The 20130-nt window shown below is 30.2% G+C and overlaps 1 protein-coding gene across 2 annotated transcripts in view; it reads right to left on the reverse strand.

Moving 5' to 3' along the window:
* Positions 1 to 6977: 6977 nt before the first annotated feature.
* LOC145241992 (protocadherin gamma-A3-like) overlaps positions 6978 to 20130 on the reverse strand; it is a 41359-nt gene continuing 28206 nt past the window's right edge. The window contains exon 3 of one of the 2 annotated variants that reach the window (XM_080104873.1): positions 6978 to 7717. In XM_080104873.1, coding sequence (XP_079960999.1) covers positions 7137 to 7717 — 581 coding nt within the window. In that variant the 3' untranslated portion in view covers positions 6978 to 7136. Of the gene's footprint in view, positions 7718 to 17048; positions 17253 to 20130 lie in introns of those variants that run through there. The other variant, XM_080104874.1, reaches the window with a different exon arrangement.

The following is a 20130-nucleotide window of genomic DNA, read 5'->3' on the forward strand; positions in this document are numbered from 1 at the left end:
TTTAAATTTAATCCTCGGTGAGAATGACACTCAAAATACAATTGTGAATTACTTAGGACTTCTACCAGGTCATGGCTGAGAGAACGAGAACATGCTACCCTGTGGATTAAATAAATATTTTATTTGAAATTCCTGAATTTAACAGAAAGATCCCTGAGTTGAACAAGATTCACCTGAAAATAGATCGGAGGTTACATCAACCGAAACGTTGTCAAGGTGAGAGGAGTAGTTGTAAGCAAAACAAAAACTATCAACATGATGATTATTAATCATGCACCTCCACAAACCTGGTCTTTATGAAACTCGTTCAAGAAAAACGACCTTGTTCAAAGAATATCATAAGAAATTCTATTTTGCTGCTGGTTATCTTCCAGCAGGCTCAAAACATACAACGGAATGGTTTGGATCAGTGTATGACAGAATGATCCAGTCAGTGCTCAGATCTGAATTCAAATTTCACTTTCAAGATGTACTAAGTTTGTAAAGACTTAAAAAAAAACTACTAATTAGTCATCCTGTGAGTCAATATATGACTTCTTATGTTTTCTTGTCCTATTTTTTGCATCAAATTAAAATACATTTAGCACTGTGCATTTTGTATTGATTGAATGGTAAACAGTTAATTCGAATTCCAATTACAAAAAAGTTCAAGGGCATGTATAATTCTGCTAAAATTATATATATATATATATATATATATATATATATATATATATATATATATATATATATATATATTAAATGAATACACATATATATATATTAAATGAATACACATACTTTGGGATAATTGCGCCAACTAAAAAAAAGTGCTCTTTATATGTATGGTTGCCAAAAGAGCACTTTTAGCTAGTTGGCGTGATTACCCTGGACTTGGTGCAATTACCCCAAAGTACGGTGTATATATATATATATATATATATATATATATATATATATATATATATATATATATATATATATATATAAATGAAATACTGAAATGTCGCAGGATTATAGATTATGTAATACTGTAAACACAAAGTCCAAATAAATTTTAGTATCAATATTTATAAGATGATCCCAATAAAAAAAAGCTCAATATGCGAGATAGAGCAACAATATTAATAAATAATATCCTTCTCCTTTTAAGACTATGACTTCACCAGATACAGTAAAGTTGGTTTTATGATCTAGATTTGATTTAAAGGAATTAGATTTCATTTGTACACCAAACGCCGATGAGAGCATTTGAGAATTTATTCCCTTTTCAGTTTATTCAACATTACATTATGCTTTAAACACCTTTAAATGCTACAATATAAGAGAAAATATATATTGATTTAATATAAATTAACTACAAAAGAAATTTTATTGGCAAAATATCCACAAAAAAACCTGCTTTTAAGTTAATTCATTCCAGTATTTTGCCTGCACGAATATCGAGTTCTTTGTAGGACTTCTACCACATTGAAAATAATCAATTACTAGATATGAGTTGGATTTTACAAAAACCGCAATTCATTCTGGAATATACCAGTATTTAGTAGATTTTACAACTACTCCTCATTATTTCACGTTGGAGTTTTCTTTTTACACTATTTTTTCAATTTTATTTTGAATTTACGTTAATAAGCAAAATTTATAATTATCCAGATCTATTTTCTTAACAACATTTTCTCCGATGAGATGAGCAATTCATTGAAAATCCATGGATTAAGGAAAAAACTTCAAAAATTATTTGTACTCCTTTGTCAAACAAGAAATTTTGTTGTAATTTTACATAATTTAACTCAGAATTTCCATATATATATATATATATATATATATATATATATATATATATATATATATATATATATATATTTTGTTCTTAAAATATAATTATCCACTGGCACGTGTTTCGTCGTCTACGATTCATCAGAGTGGTTGAATCTAGCAAGATTCAAAATTTGGGGGAAAACATATCACAAAAACAAATAAATAACATCTACGTAAATTGCGATATATCTAAGCAGTCATGCAAGATAGCCTAGTGGTAGAAGTTTAGACTTCTTTCCATGGGATCCAAATTTCGAATATATATTGCCACTCCCCATTTGGAGATACCAATTTGGTAAAAGGGAGAATTATTCCCAACTAGCATTTACGTAAAAATGCGCTTTCGTATAAATAATTGAACTCATTTAAAAAAAGCATAGCAAAAAAAAAACAACAAAAAAAACCACAAATAAATAACATCTATATATATAAGCCTGATGAATCCTAGTGTGGATGAAATGCGGAATATTCTGTGAAGCTTAATTGCCATTTTATAACTTACTACCTAGCTTTACCTATTGGAGTACACATAAAATTATACTTTCGTATATTAATTTATGTGATTAAATGAAGTAGTTTATATATATATATATATATATATATATATATATATATATATATATATATATATATATAGTAGAAATGTTAATTGATAAAAACTGAAGAAAGTGCTCAATACTGTTGTAGAGCAAATATGCGTTTTGTTTTTTATTACCGTATCTTTCTGTTAAGTTACATTATTGTTTCAGCTACCCGGCCGTTTTTTTGGTCGTTTGTAGCTTCCTCAGACGAACATTTCTGTAAAAGTTTGAGGAAGCTACAGACGGCCCAAAAAACGGCCGGGTAGCTGAAACAATAATGTAACTTAACAGAAAGATACGGTAATAAAAAATAAAACGTATATATATATAAGTGGCATTGTCTGTTTGTCTGAGGAATGGTCTCTACCAAACTCCTCCATCAATTTTTAGTCTACAGCCTTGAAACTAGATGTAAAGGGGATATATAGAGAGACAACTTACTTCTATCACATATCTCATAAACGAAGAAGGTTACATGTCGGAATGAATTATTTAAATTCTGAATAATCGTTTATATTTAATCTTTTTATTTCATTTATACAATCACTTTTAACTGTAGCTATCACTTGCTCATGTTTAATTTTATATTAAAAATGTCTTGATGAAAAAGAATTCAACTCAAGGTTCTTTTGAAGGAAGATGGCCATCAGACATGTAGAGAACTGGGTGCAAAGATGAAGTGTGATTTTACGACAATTTCATCAAGACATTTTTAATTTTATATTAATGATGAAAAAAAATTCATCTGGACTTACTTAAAACATGTCTATTCGTATTTTTTGATATTGTCCAAACTATGCTTATAAAATTTACATGCTTCTAGATTTTCTTGAGGCGTTTTATTTTAAAATGTGAAGAAAGTAATCATTTTTAGCTGGGAGACATATCTTAAATTACAACAAAATTATAGATAAATTAATTATATATATTATTTTTATAGCAGCTTTCTATAATCAATATATGAGTGTATCGATACGTGAATAGTGTTAAATTGTATGCAGTCAATATCGGAAAACACAGTGAACATAGGGAAGAATTGGAATGCAAAATACGATAAACCCAATTTCTTAAAATTGAGAAATTAGATTTTATGAAGACATATATTTCCAATCTAACTTTTTGATGCAGTAATTCAATGATTTTAGAGATGGCGTTTATCAGTTTTTTGCATTCTAATTCTCTTATATAATATATATATATATATATATATATATATATATATATATATATATATATATATATATATATATATATATATATATACTCGGGGTTTTTTATTCAAAAGTAATGGACTAATGAATTCAACGAAGTTGTTAGATAGTGCTCAATAAAAAGAGCTGATAATACTTGTTTATTGTTATATAAACATGGCCACATCCTGCTGCTACAAATAGCCACTTGTTTCAATCAAACAACAGATATCATCAGGCAGCGACTTGACTATTCAAAAATTATTCATTGAACTTTTGAATAGTCAAGTCGCTGCCTGATGATATCTGTTGTTTGATTGAAACAAGTGGCTATTTGTAGCAGCAGGATGTGACCATGTTTATATAACAATAAACAAGTAATATATATATATATATATATATATATATATATATATATATATATATATATATATATATATATATATATATATAATAGCTGGCTGCCCGGCATTGCCCGGCGTACAATACAATTAAACATGATATTTAAATTTATGCAGATTGCATATGTATTATTATAAAATCAATCCTCTATTGATATACAGGGTGTTTCAAACGTCTTGGGAACATAACGATTTTTAATAACTAGTAATGTTCCCAAGACTTTTGAAACACCCTGTATATTACAAGAATTTGTCCTGTGGACTAATTCACAAAAATTTATTCAAAAATAATAATGATCACGTCATGCATTAAATTCCGTCTGTGTTTGTTTACAATATCATGTCAGTTGATATTTGGGATTGACGATGAATGCTCTGGAAAAGTCACTTCTGATTAATGTTTAGTTTTCAAAGATGCAAATGGAGAAATTATTTGCGGCGATTTTAAATGGTACCTCTTCTTTTAGTGTAATTCCTTTGTTGTAAACTAACTAGTGCCCGGCGTTGCCCGGGTGTTTCGAGGTGTAAAATAAAAAAAAAAGTTGGGGTAGGTAGGTTGGTTGGTAGGCAGGCTCGAACCCAAAACCTTGAGGCGAAGGTGAAAAAAAAATGCCTGACAACTTACCACAACGCTAAGAAGGCAGAGTAGTAAAAATGGTCGAAATTAAACAATTACAAACTTAAGTGAATGAGTTCACACAGGTGTGCGTAAATTTAATGAGGTCAAACATCATGCCATAGGGGATTGAAATCCCGCACTTAACTTTGGCTGCAAGGCAGATTTTTTGGTTTCGTTTCCCCAAGATGTTGGAGGAAAACCAGCTCCTATAAAAAGGGGAGTGTCCAAATGAATAACAATTGTCTGATATAAGGGGTTTCCCCCACTCATTGATCAAAGCTGACTGATTTTCTAAATAAATAGAAACATTAAAAAATCCCCTACGTATATTTATAAATACACTTTTTTTTATCTAAACAAACATAATATTAAGAATAACTGAACAGTCTAAGACTGAAACGAAAAATCACAATACTAAAATCTAAGAATCCAAAAAATAAATATCAAAATTGAATGAAAACACTCCTACCCTTATTTCAGAGGAGCTGCCCCCCTCCTACCACACACACATTAGTAACGACCTTGAATCACAATTATCTTCCTAGGGAAGCAAATAACTTAATAATACTATATAAAACAGAACATACATTCTTCAAACCAATAAAAGAAAACACACATTCACCCCCCCCACACACACACGCATCCTACCCTATGCACCCAGTTGACCAAGTACCAATGGGTCCCTCACCCCCACTCAAGTAAGAATAAAAAAAGAAAGATTAATAGAAACACGAGAGAGAGAGAGAGAGAGAGAGAGAGAGAGAGAGAGAGAGAGAGAGAGAGAGAGAGAGAGAGAGAAAGAGAGAACGTCTGAAACGCGTTAAAAACGAATTCAATGATTTAAAAACATTATTACAATGATCTAAACATAATTTTCAATGAAATAATAAAACACGGAATAATAAAATAATGTTAAAAAATACACATTGTTGGTGACCACCCCCTTATTTAAATATACATCTTTCTCTCATTGGAGTTTCTTAACCCATTATATTTCTTAAACTTATTAAAAATTTCTTAAACTATATATATATATATATATATATATATATATATATATATATATATATATATATATATATATATATATATAAAACTAAATCTATAGATTACCCACAAGTGTATTTGCATGTTTGCAAAAATATAGGAACACACTACATTGTTTTTTGTATGGTAATCCAATCCATGCCCCCAAAGTAAAAATTCTATATTTAGAAATTAAAAAATATTTATATATTTAGAAATTTAAAAAGAAGCAGAATCGGAAATTGTATCGAAATAAGGAAAGATTTAGCACTGTGCCATCACAAATATATAACAATATCATCTTTGAAATGATCGTACACTATCCGTGGTTAAATTTTGTCAATTTCTTTCCTCGGCAACACAATGGGAGGAAGAGGTTTTGACACCAAAATAGCGATCAATACACAACATTGAAGGGAATTCGGTTCAGTATCGAATCTTGCCTTGATTTCTTTGAACATGTAAATGACTAAGCTCATTTACTCCCCCTCCATATCAAATCTAATACAGCTCTAGAGGATTAAATTCCTCACTGTTGAGCTGATGTTACATTCAGTGACTGACATGAAATTCATATGCCCTATGATGGTTTTAAAAAAATGGTAAGTATAAGTTTGTATATCTTATGCCGTTCTTTGATCATCATTTCTTATATATATATATATATATATATATATATATATACACATGCACTTATGATGATGTTTATTTTTACTTTTATATGTAGTAAAATAATTATCTTTGACGACAAGGCTATATATACACACACACACACACACACACATATATATATATATATATATATATATATATATATATATATATATATATATATATATACTTGTGTCTTATGTTATGTATATGATATACAGGGTGACACAAAAAAAACGGGCCCCGTTTCTTAGTGTTTTGTCCGAATGAAATGAAACTTTGGTTATAACTAGTTTAATTATATTCAAAACATAAGATAAAAACACTAGGGTATTTGGCCTTTTTTTCTCTGTTCTACAGCATATGTTCTAGATGGCCACCATTTAGCTTTTGTCTTTTTTGGGGTCACCCTGTATATAAATATATATATATATATATATATATATATATATGTATTTGGGGTCACCCTGTATATAAATATATATATACATACACTTATGATGATGTGTTTGGAATGAATAATTTAAAAAATCTTTCATCGTGGCATTATATGGTCCCTGTAACATGGCTAATCAGTTCCTTAAAGATGAATACTTGGTGTAAATCTGCGCTCTCAAAGTGCTTTCTTGTTAGAATTATTATCATTATTTACTGTTATATCTATCAAATAATTCTTTACTTATTGTTAGTGCAATTTTATTATTATCAATTTTCTTTGTATTTTTTACTTATAAAAAAAGAATATCGAATCTTCTGGATTGCTTCGTCATCTGACCAAACGATGATAGTTATATTAACGACCATTTTTCGCTTAAGAAATTGATGCTAATCTTCTTGATAATCATTATTTGCTTTATTTATGAATCTTCTATACTTTCGGATCTGGTGTCTGTCTTCGTGTGATCTGTGGACGGCTTTGAGAGTCTCGTTCAAGAACATAATATTTTGGAATTGTTAAGGGGATTGAACAATCCACCTGTGTAGAATTCTCTCGGCGCTTACCTGCATGGGACAAGCACTCCATATTGCTCTCAACAACATAATATTTAGTCAGAGGCAATTGTCCAGAGCGTTCCATTTCTCTTGAAGAATCAGAATGTATTTTTTGTTGGGGACAGTTTCCTGGATTCTGTTCCAGAACATAATATTTCGGTAAAGGTAACTGAACCAAATGTTCTACACTTCCTTTGTTGTCCGATTTTTTCACCACAGGTAATTGTGGGAAATCAAAATTTGGTTTACTTCTTTCTGGTAAAGTCCAAGGTTTTGCAGAGACTAAACCAGCTTGTTGTCTGGACTCGGTAATATTTCCCATTTTTGGTTTGAATGAACACTTTGGAGACAGCCGTGTGTCCCCTGGACAGGAGAATCTTTGTTTTATTGGTTTCATGAAGGTGTTGAAGTCCGTCCAAGGTGCATGCGCCAGGGAATAATGGGAACTGTATTGCTCTGAAAAATACAGTGATCAGCGTCAAAAATAGTTTTGCTAACAGAAAAGAAATTTGACGAACACTTAAAAAAATATTAGTTTTTCAAGCACATTGTTTGTATCACCATCTAAATTATAAATCATATCATTCAACAAACATAAAAACTTAGCATCATATGAAAAAACAGTCTTGACCTTGAAACGTTTGGAACAATTTTCGTCGCTTGGCCAGACAAGAAAAAACATTTTTTTAAAATCTGTATAATGTACGTATCATACTCCAAAGATCACATAACTTGTTCAAGTGGTTTTATTTTTTATAAAGAAAACCATTTGAATTTCCTCCTGTTAAAAACGAGTTTCTAAAATCTTGATTTGGAGTAATCTCCCTTGTTGCTTTAGACGGTTTTCAAGATGGCATCACAAGATCGTCACCCGTACTTTAAAAATAAAATTATTTGATCAATTTACATGATTTTAGTGTTCGATATTTTCTTTCTATCATGAGTATGTACATCATACAGACTTATCTTTATTTTTTATTTTTTTATGGAAATAATTCTGGGCAAACACCCAATTTTCTTAAAACCTTCTATAACCAACATTTAAAAATATATATATATATATATATATATATATATATATATATATATATATATATATATATATGTATATATATATATATATACAAACCTGATAAAAAAAAACAGGGGGAATCGCATTGGATTAAAAAAAAAGAATCACAAAAATGCATCCAGCCAAAAAAGCTTTTCAGGTAAAGAATTATTCCAATTAGGATAAGCAGAACATAGTGATCTTCTCATGTCAATAAGGGAAAATTGTCACTTAAAATTTCAAAGGGATTCAGTATATTTTATAAAGTGATTTTTGCATCTGATTGATTAGGCCTTATCATTCCTGGTTGTAAATGTAATCACCCAAATTTTTATGGTCATACCACCTCCACATGCCAAAAATATTGTAACGATATAACAGTGGAAAGGTACATAGATTTTTAGAGAATCCGTGCAGATTATGTCTGAGTAAAAGCCTTAAAATTTTGGAATTTAACAATCTTAAAAAAGTTACTAAACTGTAGAAGCAAAATAATTACAAACTGTAGACACTGAATAAAGTTTACTTTGGGATAGCTACTAAAATAAACATCATTATGGGGCATTCCAAAAGTAATGGCTGGCAAGACTGACAATTAAGTAATATATATATATATATATATATATATATATATATATATATATATATATATATATATATAATGTCAAAATGTGATGAAAAGAAATCAAATAAAATGCTCGATCGCAAATTTAAGAGCTAAATACAAATATTTATTTAAAAACCATACATACATATTCCAAAGCCGAACCAGCGGTTTCATTGTATAGGAACAACCTTCTGTGATTGACTAAAATCTCATACAAATAATCAGCAACATTTGGAAAAAGAAAAAACAAACAGAAAAAATTATATATATATATATATATATATATATATATATATATATATATATATATATATATATATATATATATATAAGAGCAAATAGTTAATAAAACATGTTAAAAAACACTTTGAAAAAGCGTTAAAAACATATTTAATCTGAAAAGGAAACACTTAATAAGAGGATAGTCCTTAATGCACAGAGTTTCGAAGAAATACTTTCCTTCTCATCAGAGGGTAGGAATTAGCAAAATGCGGGATTGGGTTTTGCATACAAAAGTATTTGATGAAACAACAAGTAACTCAAAGATCTTACTTGATAACAAAAATTGAAGCGGAGGGAATATGGTGCAGAAAAAGGTGATTTCACGTGAATGGATAGTCTGATGGAAGATAAATAATCCAGTGCAAAATTCGCGCATAAGCCTGAAGAGTCCTAGAGTGGATGAAACGTGGAATATTCAGTGTAGCTTAATCGCTATATATATTTTATAACTTACTAACTAGCTCTACCTACGTATTGAGCACTTTTGAAGTAAATACTTAAAGTTTACGCATAAATCTATACTTTCGTATATTAATTTTATGTGAGTAAATTAAGTAGTTATATATATATATATATATATATATATATATATATATATATATATATATATATATATATATATATGGGAGGGGCGTGTAATAAGTAATGCCCCTGATCCACTTCCCATAGGAGTAGAGCAACGAAACTTGGCACAGTTATTAGTCTTTCTCTACATAGGAACCATCCAGAGTTATGCATTTCTCCCATCGTTTTTTTTTTTTTTATTACATTTTCACCCCAAACAAGGCAAATTGCCACTTTGGTGTAGGGGGCTACTATCAGGGGCAACAACTACTGGCGTACTATGTAGGGATCTGGGCAGCAAGGTGTCGGTTCACGTTACACTTGAACTTCTGCACGTCAGTACTGTTGGGGAAGCAAGGACCTGGAATGGCATTCCAGAGTCTAGTGGTTCTGGGGAAGAAACTATTGGAGTAAAAAGATCTTTTACATCTAGGGATCTCTACAGTGTGGGGGTGGGATTTAGCAGCCTGTCGGGTTTGATGCAGCTCTGGAGACCGTTTTTGTAGAACACCACAGGTTAGTCCTCCAACCACAATGTGACTTCAGAAATCAAGGCTGCATCATCTGGGAAACGCTTTCCTTTCAAAAACAACTTCATCGCTGGGAAGAGGTGAAAGTCAGAGGGTGCAAGGTTAGGAAAGTAGGGAGGATGGGGAAGGATTTCATAACCACACGCCTGTGCTTGTGATCTGGCGACATGCGAGTTGTAGACCTGAGCGTTGTCATGCAGGAGGAGGGTACCTTTGCTGATCTTGCCCCTCCTCTTGATTTTGATAGCTTCCATTAATTTCCTCAAATAGGCTCCTGTAATTGTGATACCCTTTCCCATGAAATCTGTCACCACTACTCCGTCCTGGTCCCAGAAGACTGTGAGCATGACCTTGCCAGCAGAGGGCTGCACACTTGCCTGCTTTGGAGGTGGTGAGTTGAAGTGCTTCCACTGCAGTGACTGGGCTTTGGTCTCTGGATCATAGTGATGGACCCAGGTTTCATTCTGTGTAATCAGTCTTTTGAAAAACTTTGACTTATCTTCTTGGCACATCTCCAAATTCATCCTTGAGCACTCGACTCGTTCTCGCTTCTGGAATGGTGTGAGCAACCTGAGAATCCATCTGGAAGACACCATATGCATATGCAAATGGTTATGAATGATAGTTTGCACAGACCCTGTACTAATCTTGACATCTTGGGCTATTTGGTAAATAGTTATGTGCCAATCTTCCAAAATGGCAGCCTCAACTTGACAGACAGATGCCTCATCAATGGCAGAAGGGGGCGACCAGGTCTGGGAGCTGTTTTCACAGACTTCCGGCCATGTTTGAATTCACGATGCCAACGTTTTACAAGGTTATATGATGGAGCATTATAACCATCAGTTTCTTTCATTTCATCAAAAGTCTCCTGTGGTGTGCGTCCTTTCAAATACAAAAACCGGATCACTGCTCGACATTCAAGAGGCTCCATTTCACACCTAACTCAGTTCCAACACCAGTAAAACAGAAACCACAATTAGTTCAGAGCTGTAATTTGCCACATAAGATGTAGAGATATAAATCATTGCACATGCAAAATTTCAGCTAGATCAGAAAACTGGAAGTGGGTCAGGGGCATTACTTATTGCACGCCCCTCGTATATACACACACACATATATACATATATACATACATATATATACATATATACACACATATATATACATATATACACGTATATATACATATATATACATATATTTATACACATATATATACACACATATATACATATATATACACACATATATACACACATATATATATACATATATATATACATATACATATATATACATATATATATACATATATATACAATATATACATATATACACGTATGTATACATATATATACATCTATATATACATATATATATAAATCTACATTTATTTATACATATATATACATAAATATACATATATATATATATATAAATATACATACATATATATATATATATACATATATATACATACATATATATATACATATATATACATACATATATATACACATATATACATACATATATATATACATATATATACATACATATATACATATATATACATACATATATATATACACATATCTATCCATATATATATATACATATATATATACATCTATATACATATATACATATATATTACATATACATATATATATACATATATATTCATACATATACATACATATATGATGATTGCAACATATATATACACATATATACATATATATATATACATGCATATATATATATACATATATATAAATACATATATATATATATGTATACATATATATACATATATATACACATATATACATGCATATATATGCATATATATACATATATATACACATATACATATATATACACATATATATACATATATATACACATATACATATATATACATATAAATATACATATATATATATACATATATATACACATATATATACATATATACATATATATACATATAAATATACATATTTATATATATATACATATATATACATATAAATATACATATTTATATATATATACATATATATACATATTTATATATATACACATATATATATATATACATACATGTATATACATACATATATATATACACATATATATATATATACATACATGTATATACATACATATATATACATACATATACATACATACATATACATACATACATATACATGCATATATATATATAATAGTGTAATATGTTGTTGAAAATTCAAAGACTCACGTTTTCTCTTTTATAACCATCGCTTATTTCCTGGATTTTTTCCATTACAACTGTTTCATTAATATATATATATATATATATATATATATATATATATATATATATATATATATATATATATATATATCAAAAATGGTAATGACTAAAAACCTGGAGAATACTATTGCGGAGCAAATATGTGTTTTATTCTTTTATTACCGTTTCATCTGTTTAGTTACACATGTTTCGGTTACCGAATCGTATTAACGATCCAGTAACTTCATCAGACTTACAGAAATTGTTATTATGATCCTAATTATACATCATAATGATCATAAAAACCATTTCTGTAAAGTCTGATGAAGTTGCTGGATCGTTGATACGATTCGCTAACCGAAACATGTGTAACTAAACAGATGAAACGATAATAAAAGAATAAAACACAAACACACACACACACACATATAAAATAAAATAAAATAAAAATTACAATTAAATTTACCAAAATGATCCAAGATGGTAAAACTAAAGTATATTATAAATATTACAGAATTCATATTCATAAAGTAATCTCAACCAGATGTAAAAGCTCGATAAAAGTACTATCCACTTATCAAGTGTTTCCTTTTCAGATTTAATGTTTTTAACTTTTTTTCAAAATGTTTTTAACCTGTTTTATTATCTGTTTGCTCTGACATATATATATATATATATATATATATATATATATATATATATATATATATATATATATATACACATGCACGAGGGATCTTCCTGAAGTAATGGCTCCTACATTTTTAAATGGATCAGAGAAAAATTCATTGTTATGATTACTAGGGCTATGACAAAGAATATTCTTATCATGGTTTTTACTCTCGAGTATATATCCGATGCAGTTAAACAGAGATAATCAATGGAGGACCACATCACTCTATCTAAAAACATGTAAGATATCAACTGATATATACTCGAGAGACAAAATAATGACAAGAATATTCTTTTGTCATAGCCCTAATGATGACTGAACGCATACATTCATGATTTGAAAGTTTCATCTCTCTGCTGCTGATATTGACGGTGTGAGCCTAAGAAAGCAACCTCTGTCATGGACATACATCAGAAGCAGAGGTATCATTGAATTTCTGGCAAAAGTGCACTGAGAATGGTGGTGACTATGTGGAAAAATAAATTCTGGAGCATAAAAGGTGGCTCGTTTTAATAGTACCATTCCCATTTATGTAGCTCTTCAACTTTTTTAGTTAAAAAAAAGTAAAAGGCTTTGATTTTGGAATGACTTTTGTATGAGTTTCAAAAAAAGGAGGGTTTACTTTTGGCACAATCCTCACAATTTTTTTTAGTTAATATAAACTATAAAAATAATTATCATAGTTGATGTAAACATTGCCTGTTCAGTCAAATTAAGACTTCGATATCAAAATATTAGCAGAAATTATTTAAATTTTATTAACCAATTTCATGTTCCAAGACATATAAAAATAAATTTCCCAAACAGAACAGTTTTGCACTAATTTTATGTCCACTTACAAAGATTAAAATAAATCTATAATAATATTAAGTCTTATGCCTAGAATACGTATTCCAATTTTAATTAAAATCGATGGTGCAACTAAACTATAATAGCGAAATTCGGAAAACGAAAAATCGATTCAGAAAAGAAAACAATGGTTTCTATTGACGTTGTGTGTCAATTTCAACTAAAAGCAACGATATCTATTTAATTAGCATGCCAGAAGTACTTAAATATTATCACATTATAAAAAAAACATGAGTTATCGATCATTATTGTAAAAAGTGCTTGTCATATTTATTAAAAAATTAGCAACAGTAACACACTACTTACTTCCCTTTGGAACTTGCCAGTGTATTATAGAAAACCATTTTATTTTCGTTAATTTTCATCCAAAAATATTTTCATTTCCTATTTTCTTACCTTATCGTTTTTCGTAATTTTTGGATATATTCATTACTGTATCATGACAATTAAATAGAGACCGTTCGTTTGCCTTGAAATTAATTATTAAAATACCGAATTTCGCTATTACAATATAGTTGCACGAAGTTGAATATATGATTCTGATTCTACAAAATGTATAAAAGTAAAGGTTTACGCTCAAGGAGTCTTAAGAAAAAACTGAAATTCAGGAAACCTTGTTTAATTGGTATCTAGTGATTATCAATCAAATTCAATGCAAATGTGAAATATTTTAATTTTCAAAGGCAAGGATGTACCAATGTTGTACCTCCTAACTTTTTTTAAAGACTTGAAAGAAACTGAAATTTGAAGGAAAAATATTTCAGAAAAATCAAAGGTAATTTAATTTCCATGAAAGTGTTTCCATCTATTCTCTTTGTCGCCTTTGAATGACACTAGATCAAATTGAATATAGCTCACATTTGGAGCCCCGACAATAATAGTTGCATTCTAGAATTCAGAATGATCAGTTAATTAGGAGGAAATCCTGTAAATATAAACATAGCGGAGTATATATAAATAAAAATAAAAATAATAACTTTAATTGGTAGGCGGTGAATTGAAAAATATTTACTCATAAAGTGCTTAGTAAATAAAGTTTCACAGTTGTATGATGACTTGGTTTGGTGTCATTTTGGTATGTAACTTACCACATGTACATTTCTACATATATATATATATATATACACTAGCAAAACTACTCGTCGTTGACTGGCTTCAAAAACAGCCTACAGAAAATGGACTCTGATTTATGAAAGTATGATAGGTTATGAAAAGGAAGGGTTGTAAAGAAATAGCTTCGAATTTGGGAGTATCGAAACCAAAGCAAAATATGATGAAAGTAAAAATAAAATAGATAAACCCCATAATTTATCATGCCATACCTGTTCACACTGAAACACTTATCACAATATTATGTGGATCTATATTAAAAAAAAAACTTGTTTAACTTTGTGACATATTTCCATTCTATGGAGGTCAGGTGCGAACGAACACCCCATAATTTTATTATACCATATTTCTTCAAACTGAAACATAATTATCAAAGTATACTTATACAGATAGATATGAAAAGTCTTTATTAAAGTTTGTGCCTATTTCCATTCTATGGAGGCCAGGCGCGAACGCAGACCCCACAATTTTATTATACCATCCTTATTTAAGTTAAAACATACTTATCAAAGTATTCTTATGTACATCTATATCAAAAACACTTGTAAACGTTTTTTTTTTAATTTTTTATTTCCATACTTTGTGGACCAGACGCGAATGCAGACCCCACAATTTTAATGAATCATCATTATGCCAGATCAAACATACCCATTCCTGTGTCTCGATACACCTTCTATCATTATATGTGATCATTTTTTTATAATAATCAAGCATATAGGAGCCTATTCGTGACCAGACACACACACACACACACACACACACACACACACACACACACACACACACACACACACACACACACACACGTCCAGTTTTATATTATAGAAGGTATAAAAGTGAACGTGTCTGTTTGTCTGTGTGTGTGTGTGTGTGAGTGTGTGTACATTTTCTAACGCACTAACTCTGTCAATTTTCAGTCTACAGACTCGAAATTTGATGTACAGGGTACTGAGATTTGGGAAAATCTTTGTGATCGGTTTGCGTCCAGAAATTTGGCTGTTAAAGAGTCAAAGTTCAACGATTTGACCTTTGAGAACTCTACCAAACTCCTGCAACAATTTTGGGTCTAAACACTTGAAATTTTAGATATAGGTTCCTTAGACATGGATCTAAATTAATAACTTGATTTGAGCCCAAAGCAATAAATGTTTAAGGGGTCATAACAGGGGTCAAAGTTAAAAAAATTGACCGCTTTTTTTTTTTTTTGCTCAACATACACTTCCAAGCACCCAAGCAACGCTGGACTGAAATGCTAGTTATTATACAGGGTGGGCCATAAGTTGCGCACCAAATGGTTTGGAAATAATTCTGATAGTAATAAACGTTATTTATTAAAACCAAACTTAACCAATAAACTGAAAAACACGCTGTACACGCTGATACAATCATAACATAAGATGTATCTTATACCCAAAGAAAAGAAAATATATTTTGCCCCGCAGATTCGACAGTTTCACATCACTTAATTCTTTGGTGCGTGACTTATGGCCCACCCTGTATATATGTAAATTTTTACATTATTATATGCAGGGTGTCCAAAAAGTCACTGAAGAGTTGTGAACTTAAATAGATTCTTTATTTTTTATGATATCTTTTTGTAATTTTAACACAATCTGATTAAGACACAGGAAAATTTTTAAAATAAAATAGCAAAATTCAAACATTTCTTGTTTATGAAAAATAATCTTTTAAATGCTGCCCATTTTCAGCTCGCATATTTGTGCTTTTTCCAAAACATTATTCATGATTGATTGCAGAATCTCTAGATTGTGATATGACTGCCTTATTTCGTTCCTGCTGTTTTCCTTCAATTCTTGCAGGGTTTGGGGTTTGTTAGCATAGACTCTTTCTTTAAAATATCCCCACAAGGTCTTCAAATCGGCACAGAATGCTTCGAATTGTGTTGTGACTTGGGCAATCTCTTACATGCAAATGACATCGATAAGCTCTTGGTAAAACAATTTCACAACTTGCGTACGTTGTTCAATGTTATACTTTCCCATTATTAATTTCCAAATTATTATCTGTACAATATCTGAAAGAGAGAAAAAAATAATTTTATATGGTAAAATGACAAAGATTTTCAACTCTTCACTGCCTTTATGGACACGTTGTATGTATGTATAAAGACGAAAAATTGATGAACACATAACAGGGGTTGTTCCTTTTTATCTCTCTCTCTCTCTCTCTCTCTCTCTCTCTCTCTCTCTCTCTCTCTCTCTCTCTGTATATATATATATATATATATATATATAAATGTGAAAATCTGCGTGTGTGTGTCTGTCTGTCTACCTGTCTGTCTGTGTACATTTCCCAACACAATAACTATCAATTTTCAGTCTAGAGACTCGAAATTTGACATAAGGGATATTGAGGTTTGGGAAAATCGTTTTAATCGGTTTTTGGCCTAAAATTTGCATATTAAGGGGTCAAAGTTCAACGATTTAACCTTTGAGAACTCTATCAAACTCCACCAATTTTGGGTCTAAACACTTGAAATTTTAGATATAGGTTCTTTGAACATGAATCAAACTTTATAATTTGATTTGAGCCCAAAACAATAAATTTTAAGAGGTCCAAATTGGATTCAAAGTTAAAAAAGAATTGATCTCTGTGGTTTCTACCAAATTACTCAGCCAATTTTTTGTCTAAATATTTGAAATTTTCCATAAAGTGTATTCAGATATAGGGCAAGCTTTTTAATCGGTTTTTGGCCGAGAATTTGGGTGTCAAGCGGTCAAAGTTTAAAAGATTTTACATTTGCGTTCTCTAGCAAATTACTAAGCCAACTTCGAGTCTAAACAATTGAATTTTTAAATAACGGGTACTCAGACCGTTGCAGACTCTACCAAACTCCTCTGCCAATTTTGGGTCTAAACACTGTAAATTTTAGATGTAGGTTACTTGGACATGGATCAAACATTTTAATTTGATTTGAGCCCAAAAGAATAAATTTAAGGGGTCAAAATAAGGGCTAAGTTTAAAACAAATTTCAGCTCCGTTGTCTTTATCAACTTTTCTCTATGGTAGTTAAGGAAGCCTATTATATAGAAAGGCATTACGGTACATATGCAGGCTTTTTAATATATACATATGCACATACAGTTACGAATAGTACATCGGGCCCAAGCAAAGCCAGGCTGAACTGCTAGTATATATATATTTAGTGAATAAATGACAAAAGACTATATTCCAAAATTCATGATGTTGACCATCTTATAATTTATTCCTTTAATTCAGTTGACATTTACAATTCTTGACAGTATCTGTTTCGTAGCGCAAAATCAATCACTTAAGTGTTATATCAATCAGTGAATCTATTTTGCCCTTAACTCATCTGAATAAATAGCAACAATTAATCCATCAAAAGGAAATAAAATGAGTTTTAACATGATTAAAATCCGAAAATTGGAAGAGAAGCTGTAAATACCTTATAATATATTTCCATTTCGCCATTTTGAATAATGATATGATTATTAAGTGATTGATTTTGTGCTACATAAACATATTATAAGGTATTTACAGCTGCGTATATATATATATATATATATATATATATATATATATATATATATATATATATATAACTACTTAATTTACTCACATAAAATTAATATATGAAAGTATAAATTTATGCGTAAACTTTAAGTATTTACTTCAAAAGTGCTCAATATGTAGGTAGAGCTAGTTAGTTATTTATAAAATATATATGGCGAATTAGCTACACTGAATATTCCGCGTTTCATCCATTCTAGGACTCTTCAGGCTTATGCGCAAATTCTGTGATTGTTTGTCGTTTTTATATGCGCATCTTCTATTGAGATTTTAGTTAGCCAATCAGCTTTCTAGTATCCACCGCGCCCTTCCTATCAGCCAATGAGCATGCACTTATCGGACAAAGGCCTATTTGACCTCTGGTTGACATGTTCCTTTGTGTGTACTCTATTTAGCCTGGATATTTAGTTTCTTGATCTGTTTTAAATCCAGGTTCGTGTTTTTTTTTTTTTTTAATGTTAGTTTATATATAAATATATATATGTGTATATACATATATGCACATATATATATATACATATATATATACATACATATATGTGTTATCGTTTATGTATATTCATGTTTATTTAATTTATTTATTTGTTTATTTTCTATTGTTTTTGTTAGTTTTAGTTTTAAAACTATTTTGTATCACTATCCTAGAGTAAATTTTATCTTGTGAACACAGTTGTTTGCTATTTCTCTTCTACAGTTTAATAGATGTTGGGGTTCTTTAAAGTACAGGATAGCAAATTTTTCATGAAGGCATAATCTACATGGGTCGTCTAGGTCCCTACACATGGTAGCTTGTCTTATTATTTTCCATTCGACTACCGGCGAATGTCTGCTTTCCTTGAGTTCCCAGTATTTATTCGCTAGTGTTGTTTTCATACGGTGTTTTTTTATTGTTGAATGTACTTTTGTGGTCATAGTATCAGGTTTTGAAATTTAAGGATGTCATACCTACATAATATTTCTTGTTATTCAGGTTTTCTTTCGCAAATATTGTGGCCTGGTAAACTACGCTTTTGGTTAGACATTTATTTTTAAACGATATTCTGTGAGGGTGGAGCTGATTTTGCTCACTTTTCGGTCTTATTGCAGCGGGTAAATTCAATAAAGATGTAGCACAAGAAATGACTTCGTAATTACGTTACCCACATTTTATGGACACTTTGTATAACAAGAGTCACAGACACAAGTTGAATTATTTCACCATAATTTATATGGATGTTGTGGTCCTGTTTAGGGGTGACAATATTAAAGTGAAAGAGTCTTGTGGGCGGTTAAACTATGCGTGTGCTCTCTGCTCGTAGGCAGAAATGTCTGGCTTACATAGTGCCAGAAGAATCCATACTATCCTGGATATTGGGGAT

Source organism: Euprymna scolopes, chromosome 21 (assembly GCF_053919585.1).
Source record: "Euprymna scolopes isolate OS-2025 chromosome 21, ASM5391958v1, whole genome shotgun sequence".
NCBI lineage: Eukaryota > Metazoa > Mollusca > Cephalopoda > Sepiida > Sepiolidae > Euprymna > Euprymna scolopes.